This window comes from Sorex fumeus, unplaced genomic scaffold, assembly GCF_029834395.1.
Source record: "Sorex fumeus unplaced genomic scaffold, SorFum_2.1 ptg000063l, whole genome shotgun sequence".
Taxonomy (NCBI): Eukaryota; Metazoa; Chordata; class Mammalia; order Eulipotyphla; family Soricidae; genus Sorex; species Sorex fumeus.
This window is the reverse complement of record NW_026606120.1, coordinates 28,922,968-28,944,677: the sequence shown is the minus strand read 5'-3', so window position 1 is coordinate 28,944,677 and position 21,710 is coordinate 28,922,968. Positions and strand designations below refer to the sequence as shown.

At 42.0% G+C, this 21,710-nt stretch overlaps 1 protein-coding gene across 1 annotated transcript in view; it reads left to right on the top strand.

The window, feature by feature from the left end:
- Positions 1–21,710, top strand: part of LOC130034976 (contactin-associated protein-like 3) — a 104,195-nt gene that overhangs the window by 20,266 nt on the left and 62,219 nt on the right. Inside the window, exons 7-8 of the mRNA XM_056126471.1 lie at positions 10,495–10,756; positions 21,099–21,245. Of these exons, the coding sequence (XP_055982446.1) occupies positions 10,495–10,756; positions 21,099–21,245 (409 nt within the window). The remainder of the gene's footprint in view (positions 1–10,494; positions 10,757–21,098; positions 21,246–21,710) is intronic.

Sequence of the window (21,710 nt, the reverse complement as noted above, 5' to 3'; positions counted from 1 at the left end):
GGCTCCCATGTGGCCGCCATCTTTCTTTCCAGAGAGGAGAGGGCGAATGGGGCAACACCCTTTCCCCTCTGGCAGACTTGATGGCCTGGATCAATGCATAGTCCATTCACTTTTCTGCTCCAAGCTGCTGGGTTCTGCATTAAGTCCTTGTGCTTCTGGGGCCGTGGCTGTGCTGGAGAGCCGCTCGTGGGGGGTGACTGGTGACCTCGGTAAGGCGTGAAGGACGGACCGGAACGCCCCCCCTTCCCATGAGGTTTTAGTCGCCCCCACACCCCCGGCTCATACCTGCTGTCCACAAGGCTCCCATGTGGCCGCCATCTTTCTTTCCAGAGGGAGGAGGGCGGAAGGGAGCAACACCCTTTCCCCTCTGGGCAGAAATGATTGCCTGGATCAACGCATAGTCTTTTCACTTTTCTGCTCCAAGCTGCTGGGTTCTGCATTAAGCCCTTGTGCTTCTGGGGCTGTGGCCGTGCTGGAGAGCCGCTCGTGGGGGGCAACTGGTGACCTCGGTAGGGCGTGAAGGACGGACCGGAACGCCCCCCTTCCCATGAGGTTTTAGTCGCCCCCACACCCCCGGCTCATACCTGCTGTCCACAAGGCTCCCATGCGGCCGCCATCCTTCTTTCCAGAGAAGAGAGGGCGAATGGGGCAACACCCTTTCCCCTCTGGGCAGAAATGATGGCCTGGGTTAACTCATCGTCCGTTCGCTTTTCTGCTCTAAGCTGCTGGGTTCTGCATTAAGTCCTTGTGTTTCTGGGGCTGTGGCCGTGCTCCAAACTTAACTCTGACTTTCAGGGAGAAAGATTGGATGGTTTACTTCTCATTGATCACTTTGTATACAGAGAGATGTCAAGAAAAAGTCCTCGTTTCCGCATACTCGAGCTGTGTTTGTAGAGGCTTCTGGTCACCGGGGTTCCATCTGGGGGAGGCGGGATGCGGCACCTACTCCATCTGGAACTTGCGGATGATCTCGGCCCTTTTTGGAACCTGTTTTTTCTTTTTTCTTTTCCTCCGGGATCCCGCACCCTCCATGTGTTCCTTCTCTTATGCTGAACGCTTCAAAGATGGAGCTGGGGGGCGGGCTGTGGGCGTGACTTCCGGAATCAGAGGTTACCTGGGAGGTGTAGTCCGGCAGATTTGAGAAAAAGTCCTCGTTCCCGCATACTCGAGCTGTGTTTGTAGAGGCTTCTGGTCACCGGGGTTCCATCTGGGGGAGGCGGGATGCGGCACCTACTCCATCTGGAACTTGCGGGTGATCTCGGCCCTTTTTGGAACCTGTTTTTTCTTTTTTTGTTCCTCCGGGATCCCACTTGTGAATATTAAACCATCATTACATCCCTGGGATGAATCCTGCTTGGTCATAGTGTATGAATTTTTTTGGTGAATTGTTGGATTTTGTTTTTTGAGGATCTTTGTGTCTATGTTTATCAGGGATATTGGCCTGTGGTTCTCTTTCTTTGTGGTATCTCTGTCTGCTTTTGGTATCAGGGTGATGTTTGCTTCATAGAAACTGTTTGGAAGTGTTTATAATTGTACAATTTCCTTAAAAAGCTTTAAAATGATTGGGATTATGTCCTCTTTAAAGATTTGGAAAAATTCACCAGTGAATCCACCTGGGCCAGGACTTCTGTTTTTGGGGAGAAATTTTTTATTACTGTTTCAATTTCCTAGATGGTGATAGGTCCGTTTAGATAGTCCAGGTATTATTGGTTCAGTCTCAGAAGGCTATAGGAATCCAGGAGTTTATCCATTTCCTCAAGGATTTCTTGTTTCATGGTATGAAGATTCTCAAAGTAATCTCTGATGATCCTTTGAATTTCTGTAGTTTCTGTTGTGATACCCCCTTTTCATTTCTGGTTCTATTTATTCGTTTTTTCTCTCTTCCTTTTTTGTGAGTCTTGCTACAGATTTATAGATCTTGATTATTTTCTCAGAGAACCAGCTCTTATTTTCATTGATCTTTTGGATTGTTTTTTGAACATCCAACTCACTAATTTCTGCTCTAAGTTTTATTATTTCCTTACTCCTGCTTTGGGCTCCTTTTGTTGGTCATTCTCCAAGCTGTGAGGTTAGGTTACTTAGATGGGTTCTCTCTTCCTTCCTGAGGAATCCTTGTAGAGCTATAAAATGTCCTCTTTATACACCTTTTTCTGTATCCTATAAGTTCTGGTAACTCGTGTCTTCATTTTCCTTCATTTCCAGGAATCTTTTGATTTTCTCTTTGATTTTCTTTCTAAGCAACTCATTCTTCAGCAGTGAGCAGCTTAATTTCCAGGTGTTTGATTTTATTTTCTGTTTATGTGTTTTATTCCCTTATATTTTCAGTGCATTGTGGTCTTCGAAGATCATTGATTCAAGCTCTATCTTCTTAGTTTTATGGAGTTATGTTTTTTGGCCCAGCTTGTGGTCAGTCTTAGTCCTATGCACACTTGAATGTGTATTCAGCTTTTTGAGGATGAAGTGTCTTGTATATATCTACTAAATGAGCTCCTTTCTTTTATTTATTCATCAAATAAAGCATGTCCTTGTTAAGATTGAGTCTAGCTGACTATCAAGAGGTGACAAATCAGTCTTGAAATCGCCACTAGTATTGTGTTGCAATCTGTGTCTTCCTTCAAGTCTATGAGTAGTTCTTTTAAGTATTTCACTGGTCCCTCATTAGGAGCATATACATTCAGGAGTGTACGTTGTTCCTGATGTGTAGATCTCTTGATCAATAGGAAATGAACTTCTCTTTCTCTTGTGAACTTTCTTCAGTCTGAAATCAATGTGGTCTGATACCAAATGGCCAGCCCAGCTTTTATGAGAGAGGTGTTTGCCTGAAGAATTGTTTCCAGCCATTGACTTTGAATCTGTGTAATTTTGTGTTTGCTCTGACTGTTCAAATGTGTTTCTTGCAGACAGCAGAATATTGAGTTCAATTTTTGATCCATCCCTTGCCACTCTGTAACTTTTAATTGGTGCTTTTAGCCCATTGATGTTAAGAGAGATTATTATTATCATGGGGTCTTGTATCATCATTCTGCTGAATTTTGGTTTATTTGAGGGGTTTGTCTTGTCTTGTACGTGCAACCATGGTTTAGAGTTTATGAAGTTCCTGAGTTGTGGTTTGTCTGTGAAACTGTGTGTTGTTCCTTCCACTATGAATGAGTCTAGCTGGGTAAAGTATTTTTGGTGAGGAATTTATTTAATTGAGTTTTTTCACTATATCCCATCAGTGTCTTAAGTCAGCTGTACATCTTAAGGATGCACCTTTATAAGCAATTTCTTGCTTTGATCTTGCTGCATTCAGAATTTTATGCCTGTTTAAGGTGTTTGTCATTCTGATCAGGATGTGTCTTGGAATATTTTTATTTGGATTTCATCTAGCTGGTACCCTTTGGGACTCCTGAATCTGGTTGCATGTGCTCTTCAGCTCTGGGAACATATTAGCATTGATGTCTTTGACAGTTTCTTTTTCATCAGGGTTTTCTTCCTGTCCCTGGAACTCTAATGATTCATATGTTATTCCTCTTGGCTTCATTCCGGTTTTCTCTTCACAGTTGTTGGTTCATTATGAGACTCTTTTCCATTTTCTGCTGTTGTCTGGAGATTCTCTGCATCACCTTGAAGCTCACTGATTCTGTTCCTTAGAACCTGTTACTCTTCTGTTGAGGCCTTCCAATGCGTTTTTCAATTCACCTACCAGGTTTTTCAGATCTGTCATTTCTGTTTGTAATTTTGTTTGTATTTTCCACATTTCTGCTCTCAGATTCTCTTGTATTATTTTGGCAGTGTGTTTAATTTAGCTCCCTAATCATCTTCAGTAGCTCCCTTCTATGTTCCTCATGAGAGAGGTTGTCTAGTGCATTATTACTGATTTGATTTTCTGGACTAGTCTCTTCACTAACTAAGCTTGGTGGGCTTCTGCTTTGCTTTACCATTGTGACCTGTGCAGTTTAGACTTTCAAGCTTACTCTTACTATTGTGTTTTTGGTGTAATATTAATTGAGGTGGGGCTAATAAATTATTGGCCTAATGTGTTTTTGGTGTTTGGGCTGCCCTAGTGAAAATTTAACATAAGAGGGTAATTTATGGTTCATATGTGATGTGGAGGGGAGAATATCTTGAGGTTGGATTTTTATTTGGATTTCATCTAGCTGGTATCCTTTGGGACATTCCCACCAAGCCTGTACCTGGGTTGGGGGAGATGAGCGAGTCCTTGAAAGTTGGCTGCTATTGCTATTTCTTTGTTGGTTTACTTTTACTTCTGATTTTTCTACCCACGAGTTTTGCTTTTCAACGAAGCCACATTGATACTAATCAAGTATTTGTCTTTCCATATATATAAAAATAGAATTTTATGTAAATCACTAGACTGATAGTCACACATATTAATGCATACACATGCCTCCACATTTTATACTGTTAGCAAGAATGAAATTGTTAAAGCTTATTTTTCATTTTGATTTTCTGACAGCAACATCTCACTTCAGTGATTTAATTCTATGTCAGAGTAGCTTTAAAACTTTCCATTATGAAAGTATAGTATTATGTATTTGGTCATTTCCTAGTGAGGGCATTTGCTTTATTCTTGCTTTTTGATTACTAAAAGCAGACATTTGTGGGGCCACAGTGCTAGTACAGCAGGTAGGGCATTTGTCTTGCAGATGACTGACCCTGATTTGATCCTCAACACAGCATATGGTACCCCCAAGCCCTGCCATGAGCACTGCTGGGTGTGATTGCAACTCCCACTTGCCAAATAAAAGAGAAGCATTTGCACAGGTACATATATTTTTGCTTAGAATTTTCACTGATATAATTCCTGAATATAACATTTTAGTCAAATGTTTTATATAGTTTCAGAAATTATCAAATAGTTTTGGTGCTTTCCAAAAATTGTAACATGATACTTTCACTGAAATATGAGAGATACCTCTCTTCTCCTATAAGCTAACTCTTTTTTTATTTTCCATCTCTTAGTTCCTTGCCAGCTAAGTCAACTTGACTAATTTCTTACTGTTATTTCCTGCTTATGTGACTACAGGTAAATTAAAGAAACTCCAAATATTTGTTTTTTTAATTTCAATTTTTAATTTTTTTATTTGAATAACAGTTAGTTACAAAGTTGTTCCTCGTTGGATTTCAGTCATACTATGTGTCAACACCCATCTTTCTGTCCTCCACAAGTGTACATTTCCCACCACCAATGTCCCCAGGTTCCCTCCTATCTCTAAACCTCCCCTGCTCAACCAGCCTGCCTCTATGGCAGGAACTTTGGTCCTGTCTCTGTGTCTTTGGTCTATCTGTCTCTGTCTTTCTGTCTCTGCCAGTCTCTGTCTCTCTCTCTCTCTCTCCCTCTCTCTCTCTTTCGCTCTCTCTCTCCTTTTGGGCATCGGTTTGCTATACAGGAACTGAGAGGTTATCGTGTTTGTTCCTTTACCCATTTTCAGCCAGCAGTCCTCATCCAGAGTGATCATTGTCATGGTGATCCCTTTATCCCATATGCCTTCTCTCCCAGCAATTGAGGCAGGCTTGCAACTATGGTCCAGTCTTCCTGGCCCTTGTTTCTACTCTCCTTGGGTATTAGTCTTTCACTATATTTTTTAATATTCCAAACATGAGTGCAATCATTTACTTTTCTTAATTTTTTAAATTTTATTTTCATCAGGTTGTTCACATTAATTGATTACATTCAATATTTCAACACCAATCCCACCACCATTACACCTTCCCACCATCATTATTTCACATTTTCCCACCACTACTCAAGCCTGCCTGCCACAGGCAGATGCTAGATAATTTATTTTCTATTTTCTATTGCTCATTATGAATATAATGAGAGGTCACACAGCTGCTTTTGCAGCTGCATTCTCCTGGAATTCTAAAACTGTAAATAATTGGGATCTGGAGACATCTATATAGGGACTAAATCCATTCTGAGATTCATTTGTGACTCTCTAGGTGAAGGCAGTTGATATACTTAACTGGGTCCTGGAGACAGTTTATAGGCATGACAGTCAAGGAATACAGGAAGAGAGACGAGGAGGGACTGTCCGTCCCTTGTCACCATGTGGCCTGGAGTGTTCAGTCCCTGGTCCCATGTACGGGGGTTTTTATTTAAGAATTTTGTGCCCACCAGGGTTTCATTTGGAGCAAACAGAGAGAAGGCACCTGCTCCATCTGAGATCCCTGAGTCAAATCTGCTCGGTATGGGGTCCTGAGAAATCTTGGGCGAGCTACTGTCTTCTAATTGCTGAGTCTGAGTGTAATAATTTGATGTCTGTCTCTCTCCTTCTGACTCACTTCACTCAGCATGATACTGTTCATGTTCATCTATAGATAAGCGAAGTTTATGAATTTGTTTTCCCTTATAGCTGCATAGTATTTCATTGTGTAGGTGTGCCATTGTTTCTTTATCCTGTCGTCTCTTCTTGGGCACTTGGGTTGTTTCCAGTTTCTTGCTATTCTGAGTAGAGCTGTGAACATAGAAGTGCAGTTGGCATTTCTACTGTGTGCTTTTGGGCCCTTGGGATATATTCCCGGAAGTGGTATTGCTGGCATCATATGGAAGCTCTATTCTATTTTTTTGAGGAATACCCATATTGTTTTCCATAAAGGTTCGGACAGTTGGCATTCCCACCAACAGTGAATGAGAGTCCCTTTCTCCCTGCATCCACTTTGGCATTGGTCTTGTTCTTTTTGATGTGTGCCAGTCTCTGGCTTTCCATAGATTTGTATTTTATTTTCTTATCAATGTAAACATTGATTATTATGTCTTATTATTTTGAATACCTTTCTGTTTACTTTTATAAGAACTTTCATATTAATTTATAGTTTTATGTTAGTAAACAACATTTTATCAGTTTTAGTTAAAACATTTTTTGTATTAATTTTGTTTTAAAGATTTTATGGTATGTTGGGTGCATAGATATTTTTGTTAGTCATCAGATTATCACTCTAATTTTTTCTAATTTGCAGTCTCTGCCCCCGCGCCTCGGTGTTCCTTCCCGGAGTCCCTTGGAGGGGAGCGGGTTGAGCTTTCCTCCCCGCCCCGGCCAGGGCTGCGGCAGCCGGAGACCTCCAGGACCAGCCACCACCATGCTGAGACCACTCTCCGCACACCTGAAGGTACTGGCAGAGGGACAAAGCCACGCGGGTTCCGGGGCCGAGACCTCCAAGCCTACTCGAATTGGAGTCGAGCATCTTCCACCCAGATCCTCCAAATTCCAGTAGGCGGGGGTCACACCCACCACCTGGCCCCCTGGCGCCGTGTAATCCCATCAGCGGCCAAGACTCAGAGACTATAAAATCCAGATCCCGGACGAGAGCAGTGCAGTCTCGGCCCCGCGCCTCGGTGTTCCTTCCCGGAGTCCCTTGGAGGGGAGCGGGTTGAGCTTTCCTCCCCGCCCCGGCCAGGGCTACGGCAGCCGGAGACCTCCAGGACCAGCCACCACCATGCTGAGACCACTCTCCGCACACCTGAAGGTACTGGCAGAGGGACAAAGCCACGCGGGTTCCGGGGCCGAGACCTCCAAGCCTACTCGAATTGGAGACGAGCATCTTCCACCCAGATCCTCCAAATTCCAGTAGGCGGGGTTCACACCCACCACCTGGCCCCCTGGCGCCATGTAATCCCATCAGCGGCCAAGACTCAGAGACTATAAAATCCAGATCCCGGACGAGAGCAGTGCAGTCTCTGCCCCTGCGCCTCAGTGTTCCTTCCCGGAGTCCCTTGGAGAGGAGCGGGTTGAGCTTTCTTCCCCGCCCCGGCCAGGGCTACGGCAGCCGGAGACCTCCAGGACCAGCCACCACCATGCTGAGACCACTCTCCGCACACCTGAAGGTACTGGCAGAGGGACAAAGCCACGCGGGTTCCGGGGCCGAGACCTCCAAGCCTACTCGAATTGGAGTCGAGCATCTTCCACCCAGATCCTCCAAATTCCAGTAGGCGGGGGTCACACCCACCACCTGGCCCCCTGGCGCCGTGTAATCCCATCAGCGGCCAAGACTCAGAGACTATAAAATCCAGATCCCGGACGAGAGCAGTGCAGTCTCTGCCCCCGCGCCTCGGTGTTCCTTCCCGGAGTCCCTTGGAGGGGAGCGGGTTGAGCTTTCCTCCCCGCCCCGGCCAGGGCTACGGCAGCCGGAGACCTCCAGGACCAGCCACCACCATGCTGAGACCACTCTCCGCACACCTGAAGGTACTGGCAGAGGGACAAAGCCACGCGGGTTCCGGGGCCGAGACCTCCAAGCCTACTCGAATTGGAGTCGAGCATCTTCCACCCAGATCCTCCAAATTCCAGTAGGCGGGGGTCACACCCACCACCTGTCCCCCTGGCGCCGTGTAATCCCATCAGCGGCCAAGACTCAGAGACTATAAAATCCAGATCCCGGACGAGAGCAGTGCAGTCTCTGCCCCCGCGCCTCGGTGTTCCTTCCCGGAGTCCCTTGGAGGGGAGCGGGTTGAGCTTTCCTCCCCGCCCCGGCCAGGGCTACGGCAGCCGGAGACCTCCAGGACCAGCCACTACCATGCTGAGACCACTCTCCGCACACCTGAAGGTACTGGCAGAGGGACAAAGCCACGCGGGTTCCGGGGCCGAGACCTCCAAGCCTACTCGAATTGGAGTCGAGCATCTTCCACCCAGATCCTCCAAATTCCAGTAGGCGGGGGTCACACCCACCACCTGGCCCCCTGGCGCCGTGTAATCCCAGCATTCGCGGCCGCGCGACATCTTATTATCTCATTCCTACTTTGGACAAACTTGCAGGCTGTCGAATGTAGCCTGCCCACAGGGCAGAGTCTGGCAAACTCCCCGTGGCCTACCAAATATGCCAAATACCAGTAACAATGATGGGTCTCATTCTCCTAAAGAGCCCTGAATATAATCTCAGGGCTAGGATGAAAGAGACGTTACTGGGGCCTGCTCGAGGCAATCGACGATTAACAGGATGATGAAAATGAAATGAAATCAGATTATCTATGTACTTTCTTGTAGCTTTTTTCAGAATGTGAATAAAACTTTAGATAATGTATCTGGCCTCATGAATCTTCCTGTAACATCTTCTAATGGTTTTATTGTTTTAAAAATCTAAATCTGTATCATTTTATGTGATGTAAGCATTGATTTTAATTTTTATCTGATAAATTTCCATTTGTTTATTTGCTAGAGCAGTGAACCAAATCTTTTCCTCCACATAGTTGAATCATCATAACTTTCACTCCATCCTGAGCATATGTGAACATCTCCGATGCTTTTGTTGACTATTTTTGTTCCATTGAAATATCTATGTCAATACCAATACTACATTGACCTGATTATAGTGATTTCAAAATATGCTCTGGTGTCTAGAGTCTTGTTTTTCTTAACATAATATTTGTTGAGGATGAGGGGAAATTTGGGGACATGCATGCTTCCCTGTGAAATTTATGAAAACATATCCAATAGCAGGTAAAAGTTCTTATAGCAAACTTAATTGGAATTGCATTCAGATTTTTCTCTTCAGACATTATGATTAAAGAGATTTGTTCGTCGAGCAATGAAAATAATCTAGACTATAAAGTGTTGTTTTTTAAATAGAATTGTGAAAAATTAAGAGCATTCCCAACTGATGGGTTAAACTTTAGGCCAGTAACACCTCTGGGTGAAAGCCTGTGAGAACTTTTGAAGAGGTAAGTCTGCTTCTGGTTCATCTTGGCTGGCTGCACATTTTCCCTCAGATGTGCATAAATATTCCTCCCACTAAGAGTTGCTATCATCTGAGTGACAAGAATAGTTCCTGGATTTCAATTATACAATGATCAAATACCCATCCCTCCACCAGTGCCCGTTTTCCACCACCATGAAATCCAAGCACAAAAATTTGTAAGTCTACAACTGTACCTCATGGTGTTTCACTAATAAAAATTTTTAAAAAAGAAGGAAAGTGCAGAGTAAAAAAAAAAGAATAGAAGAATAATTCCTGGAACTCATGATCCTGTTTCACTGATGAAAAGATGTAACATCTCAAGGGAGAAAAGCTCTCCTCTATTGTATCTTTTACTCAGCCCAAAAACTCAGGGAGAAAGTTGCTATAGATCCCTTTGCTAACACTGAGAAATGAAGTTGGAAATTTCCTAAAACGTTGACCAAACTAGGTGCCAGAGGGAAAGTACCACAGACAGGTAAGGTGGTTGCCTTGCTGGATACCTGACCAAACCAGGTTCAATCTCCAGCACCTCATGTAGTCCCCCAAACCCCACATGGAGTAATTCCCGGAGCAGAGCCAGGAGTAAGCCCTGAGCATGCTGGGTGTTGCCCTAAAATAACAACAACAAACAAACATCGACCAATCCAGAGTAGAATGGTATGAAGGATTGTGAATGATTCTGTTTGTCTACTTGGAGAGGACTAATATTTAAAATACGTGTTTACTGAGATGTTTGCAAAAAAGATGAATCTTGGAAAACTGCTGCTACTGAAATGAAACTGTCACTCCTGTTCCTAACAGTGTCTTTTACTGTATCCACAGGGAAATGTGACTTTCTCCTGTCTGTATCCTCAGCCTGTGCCCATAACATTTTTGAGCCCCAGGAGTTACTTGGCTGTTCCAGGCACCCCAGGAAAGGATGAAGTGTCTCTTGCTTTACAGTTTCGGACATGGAACCGAGCAGGACACGTATTTACTAGCGGGTTTCATCATGGGTCCGGAGACCTCAGTCTTTCTCTAAATGATGGAAAACTTCAGCTGAGTCTCTTCCATCCTGTACATCCACTGAGGAGTGTCACAGCAGGTAAAAATGTGCTCCCTAATAGGTGTGTGTTCAAAAGGGAGTGTGGGCACTCTCATCACGTACATTAGGTGGCAATGAGCCACTTCCCCACCCCTACCTCTGACAGCAGCCAACAAACACATAAAGGAGGGAACGGGGCCGCCAAGCTGGTTGGTGATCAGTTGCCATTTATTTCAATCTCTGTCCTGCCATTTATTTCGTTCTCCCCACGCGCCTATTCCAATCTAACTGAGTGCTCCATTCCAGTCTCATGCTGCCCTTCTTTCCTCTCTCCTTCTTTCCCCTGTTAGTCTCCTGGCACTGGTCTCAGTGCCTTAGTCAAGAGCCCAGCCTCCAAAGGTTGGGAATACCAATCACACCTAGGTGAGATAGCACAATCAACATATGTAAAGCTTTCCTTCAGGAAGCTCTTCTAAGACAAAGATCTCCTCCTGCTCGGAGATCAGCTCAAGGATGTGTTTCTCCTTTCCTTAGTCCATATACATTTAAACATTTAAACAGTTATCGATATTAGTCATTTTGTATAGACACAGTAAGAAATGTATTAAGCTTAAAAGATGGATCTCCTGGGGACATCTCGCTATAGATCCCAGACTACAGTTTTCAGGCCAGATTAGTCTGTCCTGAGGGTTTTAACTGCAGGGTCCTTGTCCAGTCACTTCTTTTTGGGTCATGACAGAATTCGTTCACAACCATGCTTGTAAATTATAAGTTTTATGGCACTTATATACCCTGTCCTGTTTTGAAACCAGGGTTGCTTATAGCTTGCCCTGGGTCCATCCAGTCCCTTCATCAGGACCCTGCTTTGGGGTGCTAGGAAGGAAAGGCAACCAAGGCTTAAGTTGAGTTAAATATTACAGATGTCTGGGAGTAAATGTTATTTGGACTCAATTATCTTCCAAGTTACAAAAGCACAGAATTAACTGTCTTCCTGTGTCAACACAGAAAGGACATTGCTGTAAAGTAAACTATGCAAAGGACATAAGGGAAAGAGAAAAGCAATATTTCACTTACAAATACAAAATCCAGAGTCCTTAGCAGGATCTGACCTTACAAGTCACAGGGTTTAATTTGGGGATATAGGTGATTAACAGATAGGGAAGCAGAGCACAGAGAAGAAGTTAAAGATTAACATAGAGGAATGGGAGTGCCTCGGGAGCACTGTGATGGGCGTAACTCAAAAAACCTAAACTCCTTGGCCAAGGGAGAAAGGATGAACCAATGTTATCCTACAAATAGGCATTTGATCTCTGACTGAGCCAAGGTTGGCATCTCTAAAATTAACAAACAATTGAATCCATTAACATTTATAATCACACCAAAAGAAGCTAAATTTTCTTTACCTGTGGTTTACATAACATTATGATGGAAGTTTAGCACAATTATTTTAAAAGTTCAGAAAATAATTTTATTTATAAGGTGAATGATAGTTGTGATATCTTTAAAATAATGAAATGCATTAGCTTAATCCTTGTTAGTTTTGAGAAGACACATTTTTAGCTGTCTTGTGGAATTATACACACATATATTTTAAACAGTTTCAAGTCATAATTTTCCTCTCTCTTGTCATAGCTGGGCTGGAGAGAGTAGGATATTTGCCTTGCACTCAGCCGACCGGGGTTCAATTCCTCCATCCCTCTCAGAGAGTTCGGCAAGCTACTGAGAGTATACCGCCCACACGCCAATGCCTGGAAAGCTACCCATGGCGAATTTGATATGCCAAACACAGTAACAACAAGTCTCACAATGGAGACGTTACTGGTGCCCGCTCCAGCAAATTGATGAACAACCGAAGATAGTGCTTCAGTGCTACAGTGCTTGTCAGAGTTGCTATTTCCCTTTGGGGGGCTGCTGGTTTTGGATGTATTTTTGTACCTATGGGTGGATATTTGACTATTTTCCAAGGAGAATCCATTTGTGTGTAGAATAACTTCTAAAGTTATGACATTATTGAACTTTGGGGATTATCTTGCATTTTAAAGTCCATTAATATGTAAATCTAGGCACACTCATGACATGTTATTTCACAAATGTTAAATGTGAAAGTAATATATTACGTGGCCATAGTCATGGGTTCTATATTTAAATAGTAGAATTTAAATTTTTCTTTTTTATATGAAAAAATCTGATTATGTGAAGTTCCTTTTAGACCCTAGGAATGGAATTGAGTTGACTGAGATTCAGTAAATTAAGTCTTGGTTTGTGTAAATTCGAAATTCTCATGCAATATGATCTGAATACGATAGATTTTACTGATTCTCATGGGTAAACAACACCTATTCTCTCATTACATATCATATTAATGGAATTTTCTGAAAGCTGAGAGTGGAGCTTTGCAAAAATGTTTTATTGTTCCAATTTTTAAGCATTTACACTTCAACATGTGTTATTTTTTTATGAAAGAACCAAGGACAAATTTTTATTGATACTTACCTTTGCAGTTAAGTACATTTAAAGAAAATTTACAAAAAATAACACCAGCACTTTTTCTTAAATCTCCAGCGTATTTTTTCTCAATCCATATTTTCTCCCAATTCTTACAATTTCTTTCCCTCTGATAACCACAGTTTGTGTCAAAGTGCATCAGTTTGTATATTTTTTAATTTTATGATTTTTACGTTAAAAAACATGATTTACAAAGTTATTGATAGTTGAGTGGCTTGTCCATTCATTTTATTTAATCATTGTATCACTGTATCAGTCATCCAGTTGTTCATCGATTTACTCAAGCGGGCACCAGTAATACCTCCATTCATCCTAGGTCTGAGATTTTAGCAGCCTCTCCTTACTCGTCTTTCCCAACGTATTGGAGGCTCTTTCAGGGTCAGGGGAATGAGACCCATTATTGTTACTGTTTTTGGCATATCGAATACTCCATGGCTAGATTGCCAGGCTCTGCTGTGTGGGCGGGATTCTCTCAGTAGTTTCCCGGGCTCGCCGAGAGGCATATATATATATATATATATATATATATATATATATATATTTCTCTATGATTTGTTGCCTACTGTCTGAACCCAATCCAATATAGTGTGGTAATTATGGGAAATGTCTAGGAGTATGTTCACTCGGCTGTGAAGCTCAGCCCAAGCATGTGGAAAATGACCTGGAGCATGGTGGTGGTTGGGTCGTGGAGTTCGACTGCCGGGGCTGAGTCCCTTATTTCCTTTATAAGTTTTATTATTCTGTTTGCCTTTCTTCTGATGTATTCCCATCTTCAGTGGTGACTTTCACTGTCTTTAATTTTTTGATTGTTTTTTGGGTCACAAACTGTGCCAGGGATCAAACCCAGGTCAGCTGCATGCAAGATAAAGACCTTTCCTGTTGTACTATTACTCCAGGCCACTTTAATGGATGTAGTTAGATGTAGTTATTATGCTGCAGATATGCTTTACCACCTTTAAGAAAGATAGCTGAATTGTCAGACAGGAAGAAGCATTTAGGGATTTTTTTTTGTTCTCTGAGTTATAGAGGACTTTATTTTAGGATCAATTTCTTCATGTTTTAATTAGATTTTTTCGTTGCCTTTCATGATAATAAATTTTGAGTCTGAGAACATTTCTGTTTTCACAAATATGAAACAAAACCTACTGATAATAGAAGAGTTCACTTGATCACTTGATATCCCGTTACTCATTGATCTGCTCGAGTGAGCACCAGCAATGTCTCCATTCATCCCTGTCATGTGCTAAGTAGCCCAACGGCATCTGCTAATTCTAGGAACATGAAGAGCCTCAAACTGATCGTTCACGGTCTTGATGAAGAAGTCTGACCATCTCAGAGGTGGGTGGCCACACGATCTTTTGACATCCCTTGGAATCAAGTCGGCACTGGACTAGTGGTTGCCTCCAAATCTCATTACGTATCCAGCCCATCTCATTTTCGATGCCTTGGCAAAGGAGACAGCATCCCTGATTCTTGACTGTCCACGAAGGTCGGAACTCCAATTCTCTCATTTGAGTGAAGCATGATACTGCAAGCATAACTCTTTAAATTCCTCTTTGAGAGACACAAATAGAGTTCTCATCCTGCTTTCGTAGGGCCCAGGTCTCTGAGGTGTATGTTATTGCAGGAAGAACAGTGGAATCGAAGAGATGTGCCTGGAGCTGGAGGTTCTTTGTCCATTTAGCTATTTCTTCGACATTCTTGAAGGCGTTCCAAGCCACTCTCTTCCTCCTGCACAACTCAGGTGCCAGGTTGTTCGACATGTTGACTTCTCGACCTAGGTACACATAACTGTTGCATTTGGAGATGTTCGTCCGGAATTTGGTATGTGGGCAGGTAGACATTGACAGTGAATGGAACGTCAGGAAGGAGACCATTTCTCATAAACATTGTCTTCATTAGATTCAGCTATAGTCCGACCTTTCCACTCTCACGGTTGAAGTTGGCCAGCATTTGTGCCGTTTGGCTGATGTCTGGTGTTATAAGAATGATGTCATCAAAGAAGTGGCGGTGGTGTAGTTGCAGACCATCTATCTTCACTCCCATTCCTTCCCATTCCAGTTGTTGCATGTAGTACTCGAGGGTGGCACTGAAGAGTTTCGGTGAAATGGTATCACCCTGCCGAACCTCTCTCTTGACGTCAATGATCACCTTCCTCTAGATTGTGAGATCCTGGTAGTGAATCCACAATACAGCTCATGGAGGATCCTGCTGTATTGACTTTGAACGCCCTGTTTGACTGGGACTTGAGGACTGTTTCTGTCTCTACAGAATCAAAGGCCTTCTTTAAATTGGTGAATGTGAGAAAGAGTTAAACTCCCGAGAAACCTCAGTGAGCTTGGTTATCATGTGGATATGGTTGATTGTGCTAAATCCTTTTCGAAAATTGGCTTGTTCGCATGGTTGTCCTTCATCTAGCGTTCTGCCAATCCTATTCAGGATAACTCGAGCGAACAGCTTGTAGACGACAGACAACAGACAGATTAGGTGGTAGTTGCCAATGTTGTGGATGTCTTCCTTCTTGTACAGTAGTACAGTCCTGCTGTTTTTCCACTGGGATGGAAACTTGCATTCACACAGCTAGTGTGTGAAGAGCCGAGCCAGTGTATTGATGAGTACTGACGGCAGGTTCTTCAGGTGTTCAGGACTGACCTTTTCTGGGCCAGGTGCTGTTGATTTCTTTACCAACGAAATGGCATGTTGAATTTCGGAAGGGACAACGTTGAGAACGACATATCCATCCTGCGGAATTTGGTATGTCGGCAGGTGGACAAGGCTATCAAAGAGATCCGAGCAGAAGTCCTGGATAATCTTCTCCATTGCCCTTCTGGAAGATGTGAGAGATCCATCAGGCCGTTGGAGGGCAGTCATCTTGGTCTTGTAGTTGGTGAAAGACAGGCGGGCATTGCGAATGCTTTTCCCAGCTTCTGCCACATCTGCCAGCACAGCTGCTCTTCTCTCTTGGAGGTCTTCCTTTATTGATTCCCTTCACTGCTTTGCGAGTTTGGACATTCGCTTGCGGTTGCCTGAGGCTTGCGCCAAGCCTCATTGACAAATGAGCTCGAGAGTTTTTGAAGACAGGCATCTTTTTGTGGCTATCTCTCTCTTGGCATTCCTCGCACAATCATGGTGGTGCTGAACCAGTCAATCATATTTCTTGTCAACATTGTCAGTGATGGCATCTTCCCATGTTTCTGCAATAGTACCAAAGAGCTCCCTGTTGATGGTTGTTCTGGTAGTTCTCTTCTTAAACTTTGCAGATTTTTCTCCCTCCTCTGTGAAATAGAATTTTGCATGAAGGAGACAGTGGACTGATCCCATTTGTAATTTTGGGACAATAGCGACATCAGTCAGGCAAAACCATCGATTGAATATGATGTGGTCAGTTTCATTGTGGAACCGTCCACTGGGAGACTCCCATGTCCAATGTTTAGATTTAGCCTTTTGGAATTGTGAGTTATCATGGATGGTCTTGGTTAACACGATGAACTCGGACTGTCTCTCACCCTGTTGGTTTCATTCTAGGCCATGGGTCCTGATGTGGAGTTTTATGGCTGATCTTCTCAGTCCTATCTTGGCATTAAAATCACCAACAATGATCTTTTAGAAGGTGTGGTCTTCTTTATAGGACTTCCCCAGCTCCATGTAGAACTTCTCAATTTCTCCTTCATCATAATTGGATGTTGGTGCGTAGACAACCAAGATAGATACTGCTGGCAGTGAGCCACATCTGTTCATGTGAAATTTTCCGATTTGGGTTCTTAGGCATTCTAATGAATCAATGTTTATGGCCAAGTTCATGTTGACAAGGACACCAACACCACCAACACCTCTTTTGTCCGTGTTCCGAGGAATAGTTCTTCCCCAGTGTCAAAAACGGTGTGATCAATGGAGTACTATGTAGCTCTTAGAAAAGATGAAGTCATGAAATTTACATACAAGTGGTACAATATGGAAAGTATCATGCTAAGCGAAATGAGTCAGAAAGAGAGGGATAGACATAGAAAGATTGCATTCATCTGGGGGATATAAAGTAACAAAGTATGAGATTAATACCCAAGAATAGCTGAGATCAGCACCAGGAGGATTACTCCATAACTTAGAGGCCAGCCGGGTATCCTAGAGGAAAGGGCTATTCAGATAGAGGAGGGAGCACCAAATAAAGGATGTTTGGAGGATCCTCCCAGGAGGGGAGATGCATGTCGAAAGTAGACTATGGACTGAACATGTTTGCCACTCAATGCCTCTTTTGCAGACCACAACACCCAAAAGGAGAGAGAGAACACAGGGGATTGCCCTGCCACAGAGACGGGGGGATGGGGGGATGGGGGTGGGAGGGATATTATCCATGGTGGTGGAAAATGGGCACTGGTGGAGGGATGGGTATCTGATCATTGTATAATTGAAACCAAAGCACAAAAAATTGTAAATCTACAACTTTAAAAAAAATAAAATAAAATAAAGGGAAAAAAAAAAAAAACGGTGTGATGTGATTGATGCCTTCTTGTCTCGGTCAGACCAATGATGTCATACTTGATCTTTCGTGCTTGCACCATCAGGTCCTCAATGGATGCATCCAATGCTGGTGTACGTGCATTGAAACTACAGTCATTTTTGTCCTTCTTCGTTTTGGCAGCCTAGGTCGGCCCCGAGATTTTATGAGGCTATCCTTCCTCATCCTTTTTAACGCTACCCTATTGGTGGCTCTTTCAGGGTCAAGAGAATGGGACCCATTGTATTTACTGATAGAGGAGTTGAATTTTATAAGTTTGGTTTTGAGACCACACTCAGCAGTGTTCAGGGCTTACTCCTGGTTCTGTGTTCAGGGATCACTCCTGGCAGGCCTCAGGGGATTATAAGGTTTGTTGGTTATCAAATCTTGATTGTCTGCATGCAAGCCAATTACCCACCCTGCTGTACTATTGCTTCATCTCCAAAGAACTAACTTCAAACTTTTCCATTCCTGTAAATCTGTAAATGTGTCAGGAAGCATAAAATTAAGATTTAATGACTTGAAAAAAAATAGTTACAGCTGCATTGTCAACAGGATTCGTGATCTTTTGGGTTATACTGGGAACATTTCTTAGATCTCAAGCCCATGTTGGAATCAGAAATCAGAAATCAAGGAAAAATCAAAAAGGTGGTTTGAAGAACAGTGGAAGAACATGGATTTACTTGGTTAATTGGACAATAAACACTGTATGTAGTATTAAGATAGAAATGGCTTTCAGACAGTCTATTGAAAATATATGATCATATTTTACTTGGGGATAACAGTTTTACTAGAAACAAATTCTTACAGGTTGACTTTTAACTCGATAGGTTTGTAAATAGCCCATATCATTTTCAGGTTATTAGTTGGCAAACATACCAATGAAACTGCTAGTCTATTATTACTATTATTATCTAATTATCCAGGGTCTGCCCCAATGAGGTTAACTAATAACCTGAGCATAAACTCAGATTAGATAATAATGTTTTTAATTAAATGAATGAATAAAGTTATTTTCTGTTTTTTTTGAAACTAGCAAAGTTTATTGGAAAGTAGAAGAGAAAGGAAAAGTAACTCCCCACGTGAAGAAGAACTTACTATAGGACAAAGTTCGAGGTGTTTCTTTTGTGACTCATTTCCCCTGATTGACCAAGTCCTAAGCCCTCTTAATTGAAGCAAGCATCTCTGTGCATTGCTGAGTACCAGTGACCATCTGTGCTTCTAATGGAGTCCAAGAGCATGGGAAGAAGGGAATGTAGTCATTGCCTTTGGCTTAATTTTCACAATTGAAATATGAATGGACGTAGCGTATGCCACATCTCAATAGAAGCTCCAGTTGCTATATCAAGCATTGTGTTTCCCCATGAGAGAGAGAGGGCCTTGTTTCCTCCAAGGCTGATTAACACTTACAGCACAAAGGACGAAGATGTGCATGGTTTGGGGCCAGTGTGAGAAACTGATCTTAATTATTTGTTGAAATGTGGGATTGTTTGCCTCCAAGAAGCTAACAAAAAAATGCCTGGATGAGTGGTTTGGGCCACTACTCTTTACTGGTTTATTTATGACCGATGCAACATTCACTTTTCATTTACTCTAAGTTCCTTCGTCATGGGACAGTTGGTGGCAATGTCTAAACTAATCCAGACTAAACTTCATGATCATTTTCCAGTCTATCACTGAGAAAAAAACATTATATCATAGACATAATTAACATAAAATGACTTCTTTTGGATAAACTAACATTAGTTTTTTAAAAATAATACTTATTGGCAGAGTACACTATGGCATTTGGAAATATGGAAAATATAAAAATGTCAAAATTAAAAATAAGCATACTTTGTTAATCCAAAAATTTAGTTTAATATTTAAGAGCCTCTCCTTCAGATTTAACTCTGTTTTTATAAATGTTTAAGTATGAACACATTAAAAATATGTATATGTACAAGTGTATGTATACTCACATATAAATAGGTACATCGTTTTGAAATACTTTACATCTTGTTCAACAAATTTTCATGTTTTATTATAACTTAGATTACTTCTTTTCAAAAATTGATAGCATATTCTTCCAAAAAATCTTTAAGATTATTATAGGGAGTAACAGTACACAGAAATAAGGAAAATTATATTTCTAACATAAAAGTTTATAAAATATCTTATGTTACACACTCTCCAGATATTAGTGAAGTGGATTGAAATAAATACAAGATTGAAATAAGCCCTATGTCCTGTCACTGTAAATAGTTCATTTTATGATTGTTTAGGACGAATCATGAAAATTCCATTTTTATGAGGCCCTTGGAGTAGTCTCTTTCACCTAGCTCTGCCTGAGATGTGGAATTTCACACATTTTCTGAATTTCCTCATTCTGGGGAAATGGCTCACACATCCTTCCTTGAATGTATTCTTACCTTTTTCCCCCCTTTCTAGTGAGAGAGAAAAACATGCCTCTATATTTCTCTCTATTTCTCTCTCCATCTCTCTATCTCTCCCTCCCTTCACATCTCTCTAAAGTTTTTCAATAAAAACTTTTTCTTTTCCAAAAAAAAGGCTGTTCCACATTCTAATGTAAAATAATTGGACTCTCTATTCTTGTTACCTCTTTGCCCCTTCATTATTTCATTTCTTCTTTGTCTATAATTTTCACATTTTTAAAAACAGGGTGGGGGTTAATAGCCACACCCAATTGTGCTCCAGGCTTACTCCTGACTCTGTGGATGCTGTTTGGCTGGACTCAGGGGAACAAGTTGAGGTGCTGAGGATGGAACCCGGGCCAACCATGTGCAAGGAAAGCAGTCTATTCACTGTTCTATCTCTCCTGTCACATGTCTGTAATTTTCAAATGTAACTGAATGATATAGTGTCAAGAAATGAGCCTCTTTACTGCCATACAAGAAATGACAGCAGATAGTGATTGCCAAATGCTACAGTCTTGGCAGAGGGCATGCAGACTATAATACTGCAAGTTGAACATTGTAAATTAGGTTATAAAATATATAAGTAAATGATAGATTATATTTGCCTAGATATGAGAACCCTCTAATCACCAAATTCATTGATCAACTTGTCATTAAACCAGCATGAACTGTACCCTCCTCCTAGCTAACAATGGTCAATCTATAAATCGAAGTGCATTGCCTAATTGCATAATGTGCACCTCTTTCCCCACAATCTCGCATCTAGCGTTTCTTACTCTCTCTCTCTCCAAGAGACTCCATCCCTCCTCCAGATTGTGATTTCTTTTGTCCAAGCAGCTAAATGTGCTGCACAGACTTTGGGTGAGCTCACTGTGCTTTTGCAAGACGATCCAAGATGTGCATTATATTTTCAAGCATGTGTCCTGTTTAGAGGCAAAATCTGAAGAGTTTATAGGAATTTATTTTAACTTATTTTTTTTACTTTCAGGTTCTGCACTAAATGATGGCCAGTGGCATTCTGTGTCCATATCTACTAGAGGGAGTCACCTGAGTATGACAGTAGATGATAATGCAACTTCCATAGCACATTCCCTACATGGGCAGATTCATTTTGGTGACACATACTATTTGGGAGGTAAGTGAAAGGAACAGGTAATCCGGCTTATTTTAAAACAACAAACATTCTTTGTGGGGTTGGGGCTGGATCACACCCAGCTGTGCTCAGGGTTTGCTCCTGGTTCTGTGCTCAGGGATCACTCCTGGAGGGTTCAGGGACCACAATATGGGAATGCATGGGATTGAACCTGCCTCTAACATGTGCGAGGCAAGCACCCTACCCACTGTACTATTGCTTTGGCTCCAAGACAACAAATATTTTAAAATGAAAGTTAAAAATGAATATTTTTAATTATGCTATGGCCAGTGGCAATCTTGAGGGGACAAAGTTGAAAAAATCATGACCCAAAGTGCATATTTACTAGGTGGCCTTGTTTAAATATGCACAAAGAAAGAAATTTGACACTAGTGTTTTGCAATACCTTTATATCACTGTTATCTGGAAAGCTTCCAAAAGGTTGGTGCCTGCCTCTGTTTCACAAGC